The 12,870-nt window shown below is 61.3% G+C and overlaps 7 protein-coding genes across 7 annotated transcripts; 2 read left to right on the top strand and 5 right to left on the bottom strand.

Annotated features, from left to right (window-relative positions):
* Window positions 1-115: 115 nt before the first annotated feature.
* On the bottom strand, window positions 116-670 carry PG998_010419 (uncharacterized protein; the record flags this gene model as incomplete). The annotated part of the gene is made up of 1 exon (XM_066877235.1): window positions 116-670. The coding sequence occupies one exon, from the start codon at window positions 668-670 to the stop codon at window positions 116-118; it is 555 nt and encodes a 184-aa protein (XP_066726289.1).
* A 752-nt stretch (window positions 671-1,422) lies between these two features.
* Window positions 1,423-2,428, bottom strand: PG998_010418 (uncharacterized protein; the record flags this gene model as incomplete). Its single annotated transcript, XM_066877234.1, has 3 exons — window positions 1,423-1,542; window positions 1,635-1,785; window positions 1,938-2,428. 3 exons carry the CDS (start codon window positions 2,426-2,428, stop codon window positions 1,423-1,425), a joined length of 762 nt encoding a protein of 253 aa, XP_066726288.1.
* A 625-nt stretch (window positions 2,429-3,053) lies between these two features.
* PG998_010417 (metallo-beta-lactamase domain protein) lies at window positions 3,054-4,103 on the top strand (the record flags this gene model as incomplete). Its single annotated transcript, XM_066877233.1, has 1 exon — window positions 3,054-4,103. The coding sequence occupies one exon, from the start codon at window positions 3,054-3,056 to the stop codon at window positions 4,101-4,103; it is 1,050 nt and encodes a 349-aa protein (XP_066726287.1).
* Window positions 4,104-4,285: 182 nt separating this feature from the next.
* Window positions 4,286-5,433, bottom strand: PG998_010416 (Quinone oxidoreductase-like protein 2-like protein; the record flags this gene model as incomplete). The annotated part of the gene is made up of 4 exons (XM_066877232.1): window positions 4,286-4,622; window positions 4,643-5,067; window positions 5,091-5,128; window positions 5,211-5,433. 4 exons carry the CDS (start codon window positions 5,431-5,433, stop codon window positions 4,286-4,288), a joined length of 1,023 nt encoding a protein of 340 aa, XP_066726286.1.
* Window positions 5,434-6,272: 839 nt separating this feature from the next.
* PG998_010415 (uncharacterized protein) lies at window positions 6,273-7,745 on the top strand (the record flags this gene model as incomplete). The annotated part of the gene is made up of 3 exons (XM_066877231.1): window positions 6,273-6,707; window positions 6,784-7,124; window positions 7,157-7,745. The coding sequence occupies 3 exons, from the start codon at window positions 6,273-6,275 to the stop codon at window positions 7,743-7,745; spliced, it is 1,365 nt and encodes a 454-aa protein (XP_066726285.1).
* Window positions 7,746-8,230: 485 nt separating this feature from the next.
* PG998_010414 (uncharacterized protein) lies at window positions 8,231-9,328 on the bottom strand (the record flags this gene model as incomplete). Its single annotated transcript, XM_066877230.1, has 3 exons — window positions 8,231-8,432; window positions 8,479-8,661; window positions 8,700-9,328. 3 exons carry the CDS (start codon window positions 9,326-9,328, stop codon window positions 8,231-8,233), a joined length of 1,014 nt encoding a protein of 337 aa, XP_066726284.1.
* A 595-nt stretch (window positions 9,329-9,923) lies between these two features.
* PG998_010413 (uncharacterized protein) lies at window positions 9,924-12,557 on the bottom strand (the record flags this gene model as incomplete). Its single annotated transcript, XM_066877229.1, has 7 exons — window positions 9,924-10,148; window positions 10,175-10,588; window positions 10,649-10,934; window positions 10,970-11,106; window positions 11,130-12,300; window positions 12,335-12,440; window positions 12,518-12,557. 7 exons carry the CDS (start codon window positions 12,555-12,557, stop codon window positions 9,924-9,926), a joined length of 2,379 nt encoding a protein of 792 aa, XP_066726283.1.
* Between the last annotated feature and the right edge of the window lie 313 nt (window positions 12,558-12,870).

Raw genomic sequence — 12,870 nt, 5'->3', positions numbered from 1 at the left:
ACCAGAACCGACGAGGACACCGAGCTGCGTATTCTTCGAACCCACCTGCCTCAATTCCGGAGGGGCCGGCTCGGCAGGGGCGCCTTGTTCGACGTCGCCCGGCGTCTCTCGCCCACTACTCGCAGATGGCGGCAATGCCGAGAGGGCGACGACTTCCTCCGTCTCCCTCATGTCCACACACGTTCTGGCCCAGGTCCTCCTTTCTTGTGTCGCCCAAGGTGTTGCGTGAAGGTGACGTAGTGTTGTTGTTAGACGACGGCCGTGTTGTTCGTGGTTGACCCCCTTTCCCACCACCACCAGGCTCCTGCTTGGTCTTGCCGTTGTAGCGGCAGAACCCGCGACGCCGAAGGGTGGACCGGATGGCGTACTCGCCGAACGAGTGGCCGAAGAGCGCCTGGGAGAGCTCCAGGTAGGACATGGACTGGTGCGCCGGGCTGGCGGTGACGAAGGCGACCAGCTCGTCCTCCTGCGCCTTGGCGAGCTTCGGCGGGCGCCCGGTGCCGCGGCTGACGACCTTGGTCGACAGGGCCCGCTTGATCTGGCTCTCGGTGAAGCCCGTGATGGCCTCGATCTCCTTGCGCGTCCGCAGCGCGTCGCGGTACAGGACGTTGATGCGGTCGTGGTCCTTCTGCGTCAGCGCCTTAGTGTGGATCCCCTTGGGGCGGGTCATGGTGTGCTTGTAGGCTGGGTGAAGTGAAGCAACGGCAGACAAGTGAGAGAGAGAGAGAGAGGCAATCGGCAAGTGAGTACTAGAGGTAGCTTACCGGGGAAGTAGATCGAAGACCAAGCAGCAAAGGGCCGGGGCCAGCAGGAAAGGAGCTCAAATAGTTTATGAGCCCGGCCAACGCCGGAAGAAGCCGACTTAAAGACCCGAATACGACAAGGGCAAAGGGGGCGGGGCAGTTGAACGTTGGTTGCTCAGACCCTCGAGACCCTTGAGACCCTGGATTGCCAGAGCTTCAGTTCCTGAACTCAAATTTTGTGATTTTCTGCTCGGGCAGTCTGCAGTAAGTTCCGACGTCACGATGCTAGGCAAGTATCACGAAAGTGTCGGCCACTGCATGTGGGCGGAGGCAGGTCTCGATCTTTCTATATCGGAAGATGCAAGTGCAGGAAGCAGGCAAGTCGATCTACCCCGCTTGAGGTTGACAAGCTACAGGGCTCGACAGGGCGTGCCTGTCTGCTTCCCGTAAGAAGTCTATCACCCAAAGTAGAAATCAGAAGCTGGGTTTGAGAGAACGTCAGGCAAACGTCAGCTCCAACGATGTCAGATGCCTCTTCGGTTAGCAAGAAGCATTCCGTGCATCGTTCGATTGCTAAGATCACGGTCACAATATCATCAGTGTTCGGCCGAGGTCGATTAGAGACAATGTGCAACTTTACTACAGTAAAAGACTCCAGGTATGTCCAAGTGTCAAACCATCACAGCGATATCATCTCCTGCATATCCTCCACAGGCCCCATGGAAGGATCCCACAGCGTCGGCCGGCCGTGCATGACCTTCTGCCATACGGGTCCCTTGGCCTGCGCGGCGGCCCATCGCTGCAGTTCTGGGGCACAAGCTCGGCGTTGCCGGCCTCTACACAGCGGAGCACAAGCGGCAGGAGATGGCTGTCCAGCGCGGTAGGGCCCACCTGGTTGCCAAAGGTCCATTCCGGGACCTCCTGGTCGTAGGCGCCGCTTTTCTTGCGGTGTTCCGTGATCTCGGCGAAGATGGTCCGCAGGTCGGCGTATGCCTGGGCGACGACGGAGGGCTGGAAGGCGATAGCATTGTTCTCGTTGTGACTGTAGGGGCGATTGGTCAATGGAGATGGATGCAGAACAACGGACAGAACGGCATACACTACATACAATAAGGAGAGCAGGACGTAGAACACCAAAAATAGTGAAATGCATATTTCAAGCACCACCGGTACATGAGATGGACGGAAACTTACAACTTGAGCTTGCCTTCCAGGGCCTTGCGATACTCTGGGCTAAGATCCGAGCTGTTCTTCAAGATATCCTCGACGGGCGATGGGTTGTACTTGGCCATCTCCGCCGTGGGGTTCTTGTTGGTGAACGACAGGCCATAGAGGGCATGGATGCGCGCCAGCAGGTCCCGGATGACGGCAGCATGCTCGGCCGGCAGCATGGCGGGGTAGTGCTTCTCGGCCAGGTGCAGCGTCACGGAGATGCTGTCGGTTAGCGGCCGCGCGAGGCCGCCGCCCGTCATGGCCGGGACCTGGCCCTTGGGGTTGACGTGCACGAGGTAGTCTTCGGCCAGGGCCTCGCCCTTCTTGTGGTTGAGGAAGCGGAGGGCGATCGAGGCCGGTTTCGCGCCCGCCGTCGTGGGCCCGAGCTGGACTGTGTGGCGGGCCATCATGGAGTAGAGGGAGAAGGGCGACGAGTAGAGGTTATACTCGGCGTTGTTCGAAGGTTCGGCCATTGCGTCCACGCTTTTGATGATGCAGGTTACGAGGGATAGAGTGGATGCAAGTTGGACAGCTTCTCAGTATGATACGGTATGTTGAAGATAGATGATGCTTATGTGAGAAGTTACGATGAAGCCAGCCAAGGCAGCTGTTCTATGCAGCGCGGCAGAAACAACTCAGCTCATTTGTAATACAAAGGTCGCGCATCTTACCCGCCTTCGCAGTGCCCATTGGAGTTGGAGGAAGGATGGTCAGATAAAGTTGGCCCAAATTGATTTCATCCGACGGTACCAAAAGGCAGTACAAGGGCAGTCTGATGCTTTGGTCGATGAAAGTGTCAGTGATCGAAACGCCAATATACGGACAACGATACTGTATATCATGCTTCTTTAGACTATACCATGGAGATGCGTACTCAGATCTTGACATAAGATATGCTGCTGAGGCGAGTAAGTAAAAGGCGTGCAAGCAGTAAGCGTGTAAGTGGCTACCCCGCTAAATCGGAGTTCAATAGGCGACGGGAATCCTGACCCTGCAAGCCATGACGTGATGGATGTCGACAAGTCGGATTTCAACATCACGGATTTCAACATCAGCAGATGAAATAATATCCACACAGCAGACTGTCCATCGCCCAATATGCCAGCGAAAGGAGACTCGCAGTACGACCCCAGGCGGACAGGATCCTGGCTGGTCTGCACAGCGTGCGGCACCCAGTTCCCGACCGCCGACCGGCACGCCGTCACCACGTGCTTCATCTGCGACGACCCGCGCCAGTACACGCCGCGGACGGGGCAGGAGTTCACGACGCTGGACGAGCTGCGGGCGTCGGGCCACAAGAACACGTTCACGCCGCTGTTCTCGCGCACGTCGCTGGCCGAGCTGGGCGACGACGACGGCGACGACGGCTGGGCCTTCACGTCCATCGCGACGGAGCCCAAGGTCGCCATCGGCCAGCGCGCCGTCCTGATCCGCACGCCCCGCCACGGCAACGTGCTCTGGGACTGCGTCACCCTGCTGGACGAGTGGACCTGCATCCAGATCAAGGCCCTCGGCGGCCTCAGCGCCATCGTCGTCTCGCACCCGCACTACTACTCGACCCACCTCGAGTGGGCGCGCGCCTTCGACTGCCCCGTGTACCTGGCGGCCGAGGACCGCGCGTGGCTGGCGCAGACGGACGAGGCGCGCCAGGTCTTCGTCGCCGAGACGGAGCGCGAGCTGCGGCTGCGGCCCAGCAACTACGACGAGAGCGGCAAGCCGCAGGACCGCCTGCAGCAGACGTCGCCGTCGGGCATCCGCATCCTCAAGCTCGGCGGCCACTTCCCGGGCTCGCTCGTGCTGCTGTACCGGCGCCGGCTGCTGGTCGCCGACACGCTGCTGACGACGCCGGCGGGGCTCGGCAGCTGGCGCGAGGACGCCGTGGGCGCCGCCCGCCACCGCCCGCGCGGCATGAACAGCTACGCCTTCATGTGGAGCATCCCCAACATGATCCCGCTGCCGCCCGACGAGCTGGTGCGCATGTGGGACATCCTCAAGCGGCACGAGTTCCGCTCGACGCACGGCGCGTTCCTGAATACCGACATCGTCGAGACCGAGGCCAGGATGAAAAGGCGGGTGCTCGACAGCATGCAGATCCAGATCAAGCACATGGGCTACGGTGATCATGCGTTTCTTAAGGAGGATATTTGAGGGTTAGCGAAATACACGTAGGAAAGATGTCATGCATTCAAAGTTAATAGAAAGCAAGATAGCTATGCAGATAGGTCAATAATATCAAGATGTATAAGTAAAAGCGTGACAGTTATGCCGAGTATAGTGGACATTGTGTGTTTCATAAACGGCCATGATTTCCTATGTCAGAGGGCGACCATTTACAATTTACTCTGCGTGCCCTGGGGCACTTTCACGACGACCTTCCCCCAAGTCTCCCTGCCACCCAGCGCCAGCAGCGCATCCGGGATCCTCTCGAGGCCCACGTACTCGTTGTCGGTGAAGGTGGTGCCACGGAACTTGCCCTGAGCAATGAGCTTGCCGATGCCCTCCCAGACGACGGGGACGCTCTCCTTCTCGTGGACGGCGTACTGGCCCCAGTGGATGCCGACGAGGCTGATGTTCTTGAGCAGGACCTTGTTCATAGCCACCTTCTCGATGCTGCCGGCGGCGAAGCCCACGACCAGGATGCGCCCGTTCCACGCGATGCACTTGGTGCTCTTGTCCACCATGCCCACGGGGTCGTAGACGATGTCGACGCCGCGGCCGCGGGGGTGAGCTTCTTGACCTGGTCGGGCCAGGTGGGGTCGCGGTAGTCGACGACGTGGTCCGCCCCGAAGGCGCGGGCGACCTCGAGCTTGCGCGGCGAGCCGGCCGTCGCGATGACGGTGGCGCCGAACGCCTTGGCGACCTGGACGGCGGCGAGCCCCACGCCGCCGGCCGCGGCGTGCACCAGCACGATGTCGCCGGCCTTGACGCCCGCGCGCAGCACCAGCGCGCCGTAGCTCGTCGGCGCCGTCACGAAGAGCCCCGCGGCGTCGGCGAACGACCAGCCCGCCGGCACGGCCAGCAGCTGCGCCTCGCGCGCGCACACCTGGCTCGCGTAGGCGCCCTGGCTTGCGCCGAAGACCCTGCTGCCGACGGGGAACTTCGGGGGGTTTTGCTGGAGGCCGGGGTGGCGCGCACGATGCCCGAGAACTCGGCGCCCGACACCCAGGGGAAGGCTGGGGACGGGGAGGAAGAGTAAGCATTTCTCCTTTCGCGGCGATGGCTAGGCGGCGGAGCAGGCCGTGGGAGGAGACTTACGCGGCTGGTGTTGGTATTTACCCTGGATCTGCAGGATGTCGAAGAAGTTGGTGGCGGCGGCGTGCACTTCAATCAGGTAGTCGTCGGGGCCCGGCTTGGGGTCTGCGAGCTCCGTGACTTTGAGCTCCTTGGGGCCCTTTGAAGTCGACCGAGTTAGTGAGATGAATGACAGACACAAGACAAGACTTACCTTGACATATTGTGCTACTTGGATTCCCTTCATGGTGATTTGAGTATACGGATTAAAACGGGAAGCAATCGATGTTTGTACAATGGGAAAAGGTTAATAATGCGTACTACCTATCCTTTTCAAGACGATGCAGATGCAAGACACCAGGTGGTTGGACAATCAATACGGGGAAGAGCCGAGGTTCCCCAACCTGGACCCCAGAAAGCGACCAGGAGCGGTACCTGGGCCGAGCCCGAAACGTCCATCCATAACCGGGGTTCTTTCTACTATACATAATCTGACATGATAACGCCAAGGTTGGAGGCAAAAGGCCGATCATGGTGTGGTGGAGGATGGATCGGGCCGGTCCAAATCAATGATTCTGCTCTGTCCCGGGATGGAAAGCCATGGACGCCAAGAGAAGAGAGCATCTTAGCTTCCATTGTCGCCAAAGGACTGCAGAAGACCGGCTGCTCCTGTCGTCATTCATGGCCAGCAACCGCCAGCTTTAGCGAGTCCCTGCACTAAAACCCCCGCTGGACTCGCTATCATCGCTATCATCGCCCCACCATTCCGCCTGACGACACAACCACAACCACCATTGCCTTCTCTGCCTTCTGCATCCGTCGCCCGTCTTTGCCAATCCCCATCCGTTTCTCTACCTTGCATTATCGTCAACAAAACACGACATATCATTGGTTTGGGTCCGATATTTCTCTCTTTTTTCAGCTTGGGTTTCTCTTGCCCTTCCCACTGCGCAAACATCGACCTTCCGCAATTCGATCGGACGAGTGGCGTGCGCCCAACTGCGATTCCAGAACAACGGCTCTAAATCCAATAATTCCTCCCAGCTGCCACCCGAGAATCCTCGCACCCAACATCGTCGCGTCACCATGGCCGACAACGCAGAGGCTTCTTCGGATGCCCAGGTCACCTTCAAGGTGAAGACGTCGGGTGACCGCAACCACACCATCACCATGGCCGAGACGGCCACCGTCGGCGACCTCAAGACCAAGCTCGCCGCCTCCGACTACGAGGACATCCCCATCGAGCGCCAGCGCCTCATCTACTCGGGCCGCGTCATGAAGAACGAGGAGCCGCTGAGCACCTACAAGATCAAGACGGGCAACACCGTCCACCTGGTCAAGAGCGCCGCCAGCAACCCCACGCCCGCGCCTCCCGCAAGCTCCTCCACCCCCGCCGCGCCCCAGGTGCCCACCAACATGGCCGCCGGCACCGCCAACAACCCGCTGGCTGGCCTGACGGGCGCCCGCTACGCCGGCCTGACCGGCCTCCCCTCGGCCGACATGTTCGGCCCCGACGGTGGTGTAAGCTCCCACACCCTCTGCAACCCCTGCCCGTTAACCCCAAGCACCTACTGACTACCACACCTTGTGCCTGCAGATGGTCGGCTCCATGATGGACGAAGAGCAGATGGCCAACATGCTCAGCAATCCCAACGTCGCCCAGCAGATGAACGAGATGATGAACAACGACCAGTTCCTCGACATGATGATCCAGCAGAACCCCATGCTGCGCAACAACCCGAACGCCCGCGAAATCCTGCGCTCGCCCATGTTCCGCCATATGATGACGAATCCCGAGGCCCTGCGCAGCGCCGCCCGCATGCAGCGCTCCCTACGGGCCCAGTCCGGCGGCCAGGGCGCCTTCCCCATGCCCGGCGCCACCGACAACACCCCCTCCAGCGGCGAGGCCGGCAGCAACAACCAGGCCGGCCAGCCCCCGTCAACCCCTTCGACCCCTCGGCGTGGGCCAGCCTGGGAATGCCCGGCGGCCAGGCACAAGGTGGGGGCGCCGATGCCAGCAATCCCTTTGCCGCTCTGCTCGGCGCCGGTAACCCTTTCATGGGCATGGGTGCGCAGCCCGGCCAACAGCCTGCTGCTGGTGCCACCGGAGCTACTGGAGAAGCTGCGGCGACTGGAACTCAGCCGCAGTCCGCCGATGCCAACTCGGGCGCCGCAGCTGGAGCTACTACAGGAGCCACGCCGACTGGCAACCCTCCTGCCAACCCCTTCGCTGCACTGTTCGGCGGTATGCCCGGGGCCGGTGCTGGAGCTGGGGCTGGGGCTGGGGCTGCTGGGGCTGCTAACCCCTACGGTCTCCCTCCCGGCATGCCCCCGATGAGCAACGAAGGTCTGATGCAGATGATGCAAATGCTGGGTATGAACTCGCCCGGCGGTGGTTCCCCGGCGCCCGTTGACAACCGCCCACCCGAGGAGCGCTACGCCGACCAGCTCCGACAGCTGAACGATATGGGCTTCTACGACTTCGACAAGAACATCGCGGCTCTGCGGCGAAGTGGCGGAAGCGTGCAAGGCGCCGTCGAGCACCTCCTCAGCTCATGACGTGGACGACGTTCTGACGACACTCCTACAACAGAAATACCGACGAAGACAGCGCAATCATCATTCTCATCATCTCATCAGCCTCCTCTCTCACGTTGAAAGCTGGGGGAGGCCTTTGGTAGCGTCGGGGAAGAAAAAGCAAAGTTTCGACCGACTTTGCTATGCGAGCTTCTAGATGTATCTTTCCTGCATCCATCCCATCAAACTGGTTGGCGTCAGCGTAATGCAGCATGCAGTCATTCTGGGTTCACGAAAGAGGGAGGGTTATTTTCCCGGCTCCCAAGGGGGGTGCAATGGAGCAACCGGAGGGAAGGTTGTTTCCGCGCCACACGAGACGACGACACTGTTCATAATTCGTACTACTAGTGGTAATAAAAACATCAACCTCTGTAGACATGCCTGGCAATTATGATGCTCCCCAGTATCTTGACTACGTGATGACTGAATGTGTGTTGTAACCCCTGACCGTCTGCATCCATCCATCATCACTCCTCCCTCCAGCGAATTCCCCAGTTCCCCTTGGCGAAGCTGGGCTCGACCACTTTCCCATTCATGACGGCTTCGCAATACCTCCTCCTCCCGCCCGTCTCATCCTTCTCCTCTCCGCCATTGTGGTTCCCGTCGGTACCCAGCGAGGACTTCTTGCCCCCTTCTTCCCCTTCTTCCCCTTGGTGCTCCCCCTCCTCCCTGCTGGTCGTCATCGCCGCCGCCGCCGCCGCCATCCACGGCGAACCCGAACGCCACGCCGCGCCGCGCCGCGCACTTGACCATCTCCCACTCGCGCGCGCGGCGCTGGCCCGCCACGCGCCGCCGCAGCAGCTCCGCGCTCTCGCCGACCCGCTCCGCCCGCCCCTTCTCCCCGCCCACGCTGCCGTTGACCTGCGACACGGCCTGCGGCGGGCGCACGCGCGTGCCGCTGCGCACCGACAGGCGCGCCAGCACGGCGCCGTCCACCTCGGGGTCGGCGGCGGCGGCGGCGTCGTGGTGGTGGTGTGGGGGTGGAGGGCTTCGGGGGCGTCGAGGTCGTCGTGCAGGGTTTGCGCGTTGGTGGCGGGGTTGTCGTCGTCGTCGTCGTCTTCGTCGTGGCTGCTGCTGCTGCGGCCCGGTCGCTCTTCGGCGGCGTCGGCGGCGTCGGCGGCGTGGTGCTGCGGGAACATCGCGTCTTCGACCGTCGAGCACGAGACCAGGATGCGCGCGTCGCCCTTGGCCTTCTTGGTCTTCTGCCGCTGCTTGCCGCCGTGGGCACGGGCATGCTTCTCTGCCGGCGCCGCCGCCCCGTCACCAGGTTCGCCGGCGGCTTCCTCCTTCTCCTGCCCCAGCAGGAGCCGCAGGAACGTGTCCTCGATCTCGCGGTCCAGCCTCCCGGGCTTGCGGTTCCGGCACCGGCTCGAGCAGTACTTGACCACCACCACCGGGTCCGCCGCCGCCGCCGCCTTGTTCTTCTCGCCGGCCTGCCGGCGCGTCCCGATGGCGCGCCCGCACGAGTGGCAGTACGGCGTCGCCTCGCCGCCGGGCAGCAGGTAGTACGGCGCCGGCGTGGCCTGGGACTTGGCCGGACGCGACCAGCTGTCCATCCAGCTCATCTTCCCGGCGGGTTTTCCGTCGTCGACGCCCTTGGCTCGCTTCTTGGGGTTCCCGGAAGCGGTTCGGTTGGGGTCCCGAACTGGAGTTGTTGAGAAGGTACAGCGTTGATGATCAGAAGTGGTAAGCCAAAAACACCCGGAAAAGGCGTTCCGTGCAAGTAATAGAAGTCGATATTCCTTCTTCGATTTCTGTAATGCAAGAAAGAACTCGCGATTGACCATTTCCTAAATGCATATGTTCGTCAACCAATGCCCGAGTTCGAATGAGAGGTTGCGGTTCATATACATGGGACATGGCATAGTAATGATGTCATCAGAGTCCAATACTCAACCGCATCCGTGTCTACCTAACCTTACTTGCGATCTGCACCTACATGCACCTGGCACCTAGCCTTCGGTTAGATGCAGCCATTTAAGTTGTAGTCTACCCCGGGAAGTATGAAAGGGATCCATCGCTACATGTTCCTGCATATCACATCTTATGTCACTGCAGATAGTTCCCGTATAGCTTCCCTTGATACGAGATATTGTATAGTGAGATCTAAGTAGGTACGTAATGGTACTCCCACCAGCCCCTCTCACCGGTTCGTCTCGTCTATACTCCCCTTCCCGAAGCGCACGCCGAGCCCCCGATGTCCCTGCGGAAGAACTTGCCGAAATTCTTGAGGTTCTCGTTGACGACGCCGCTGTTGTTGCCGCCCCCGTTGGCCCCGGCGCCCTGCTGCTGCGCCGCCGGCGTGCCGATGCGCTCCACGCCGTCGCGCGCCGCGTTCAGCAGCTTCTCGCCCAGCGACGTCGGGTCGAAGCGCGCCGCGCCTCCCTGCTGCGCCGCCGCGCCGCCCGCGCCCCCGCGTGGTTCATCATGATGCCCAGGCCGCCGCTGCCGAGGCCGTTGGCGCTCAGCAGCGGCGTGAGCAGCGGGCTCTGCTGCGCCAGCTTGTCGTGGCCCGCGCCGTCGCGGTGGATCGTGAAGAGCTCGAGCAGGTGGCCGTGGTCCTGCTTGCGCACGCCCTTGAGCTCCAGGATCTTCTTGAAGTTGGTGTCGGACCGGTCCCCGATGTGGATCAGGTACGCCTGCACCAGGCCCTCGGGCGGCGACGGCCGCACCTGCAGCGTCTTGAGCAGGGGGTCGATCCGCGTCATGGCGGCGTTCACGCGCTTGAGGTAGCCGGCCGGGGGCGCGTGGGGCTCCGAAGAAGGGTTGTGGTAAGATAGCAGGTTTTCGAACGCCTTGGTGAGCACGTACTTGTCGAGCAACATCTGTAGTTAGGTTGTGTTAGCCATTGTTTCACGTCCCGAAATGGGAGAGAGGGGGTTTACCTGTTCAGCGCCAACCTCTGACACCGGCCGGCATTGCACAATGTTGGAAATATAAGTAGTCGACATGTGTTCCACCAGGTTGTCCACGAAAGCCCTTGCATACTGCGGCTTGACCACCACGGCCAGGATCTCTTCCGTCTTGGAGTTGACCTGCTTCACCAGCTCCCCGACGTAGGAACTCTGATCTCCCACGCTCTCCATCTTGCTCCAGTTCGTGTTCTTCATTTCGCGCCAGGCCACGTCGCACTCGAGCTCGACCTTGTTGACCAGGTCGATGACGGCCGCACTGGCGACGCCCAAAAGGAGTCGGCCTGCGATGACAGGTCCACCTTGGATAACAGCTCGGGGTCGATCCGTTTCTTGATGCTGTCTTCCAGCTGTTCCGAGTTGGTGTGCCAGAAGTCGGCCGTGTTCAAGACCATGATGACATCGTGGACCGAGGCTCCTGAAGGGGGCTCCTTTGCAGGATGGCCAAAAGTACTTGCTGCGCATATTCGTCCAGGTACTTGGCGAAGGTTCGGGTCAGGTCCAGCAACCTCTCGCTCGTAGATAGCTTTGCGCATTGTGATAGTGTCACCTTGTAGAAATGGAAGAGGTCGATGGCCGAGCTGATGACGGCCTGCGGCGAGAACTCGTCGTCTGGCGGGATCAGGGGTTGTGCCTTGTACCTGGGTATCATGGCGGCCAAAGCCTTGTCCTGCGAGTCGACCCAGAGACTCAGGTAGGGCTCGAATGCCACCGAAACGGAGCCGTTGAAGCTCTGCGTCCTCTCGTCGGTAGAGCTGATGGTGTCCATGCTGGCCCTGGGCCGGTCGGCGAACTTCCGCTCCAGGCCCTGTTCGAAGTCCATGGTCTCCTGGAGGCAGCCGAGGAGCAGGTTGACGTCGATCTTGACGCCGTCGGTGCGCCGCATGCTCCTCTCCAGGATCCCCTTGAAGTCGTCGCGGGTGCCGTCGCAGAAGGCCGTGGCCAGGACCTCGCCCACCTTCCAGTGGGGCGGGAAGATGGCGTAGTGCTCGTCCTCGTACGTCTTCATCATGCGGCGGAACCAGGCGTAGCGGCGGCCGATGTTGTCGAGGCTGCCGGCCTCGTCGTTGCCGCGGAAGACCTGGCGGTACTCGCGCAGCTCCGTGTTGACGTACCAGGCCACGAGGCGCGAGCGGGCCGGGTCGCCGAGGGCGTCCATGACGCCGCAGGCCTCGACCAGGGTGCCCTTGCGGGAGGCGACCTCGCCCTTGGCGAAGGCCAGCTCGAAGTCCTCGCAGATCTGCTCGAGCAGTTCGCGCTGCAGGTCGCCGACGCCGCGGCTGAGGGTGGCGATCTGGTCGATGCTGCGGTAGCTGTTGAAGTGGCGCATGAGCTGCAGGACGGCCTGCAGCAGGCTGGCGCACTCGCGGTACTGGCGGGTCTTGGCGAGCCCGCGCAGCTGGTCGTAGGCCGTCGTCAGCATCTGCAGGCGCTTGAGGGCCGTCATGGACAGGGTCAGGTTGCGCTTGGTGCCGTCGAGGCGCTTGATGTCGGCCGTCATGCTGGTGATGTTCTGCTCGGTCTGGATGGCGCGCGAGCGGACCGTCTCGATCTTGCGGAAGAGGCCGGCGAGCTCCTGCTGGGCCGACTGCATGCGCTCGAGGGGAGGAGTCGGGCCCGTAGGCCTGGGTGGTCTCGAGCTCGGTGATCTGGGTGGACAGGGCATTGTTCTGCTTGTTGAGGTTGGTCGAGACGCGGGAGATGGAGGAGACGGTCGAGGGGTGGGCGAAGAGCAGGTTCAGATGCGCGATCGGGTCGTAGTCGGCTGTAGGGAGGGTTTGGATCTCGGTGTCAGTTCCCGTTCCTGGGGGGCTTTGGGTTGTGGTGGTGATGGTAGCTAACCTGCGTCCAGCGACAGCGACTCCCCTGCACTTCCGTTCATCTTGGGGGATTTGTTGTGCAAGCTGCAGACCTCTCTGGCTTCTCGACCCGGACGCAATTGGTGATTGGTGTTGGGGGTTGAGTGATTGTTTGTAGGGAGCGAGAGGATGATTTCATTCGTAGCAGCTGTGCTGTCCACTGTCCACTGTCCACTGTCCACAGGCGGCGCACGGCATTTGCCAGGCCCGCCTAAAGGTACTTGCTGGGGCGGGAACAGGGAATCGGATTGATTAGATGCGCCTGAGCTTCCGCCTTTTCACACCCTATGGAATAAATGAACCGCTAGAAGACCGCTAAGAATATCCCAACCATCG

The sequence above is a fragment of the Apiospora kogelbergensis genome (assembly GCF_038363985.1).
Source record: "Apiospora kogelbergensis strain CBS 113332 chromosome Unknown utg000007l_segment0_segment0, whole genome shotgun sequence".
NCBI classification, from domain to species: Eukaryota; Fungi; Ascomycota; class Sordariomycetes; order Amphisphaeriales; family Apiosporaceae; genus Apiospora; species Apiospora kogelbergensis.
This window is presented reverse-complemented; position numbering and strand designations above follow the sequence as displayed.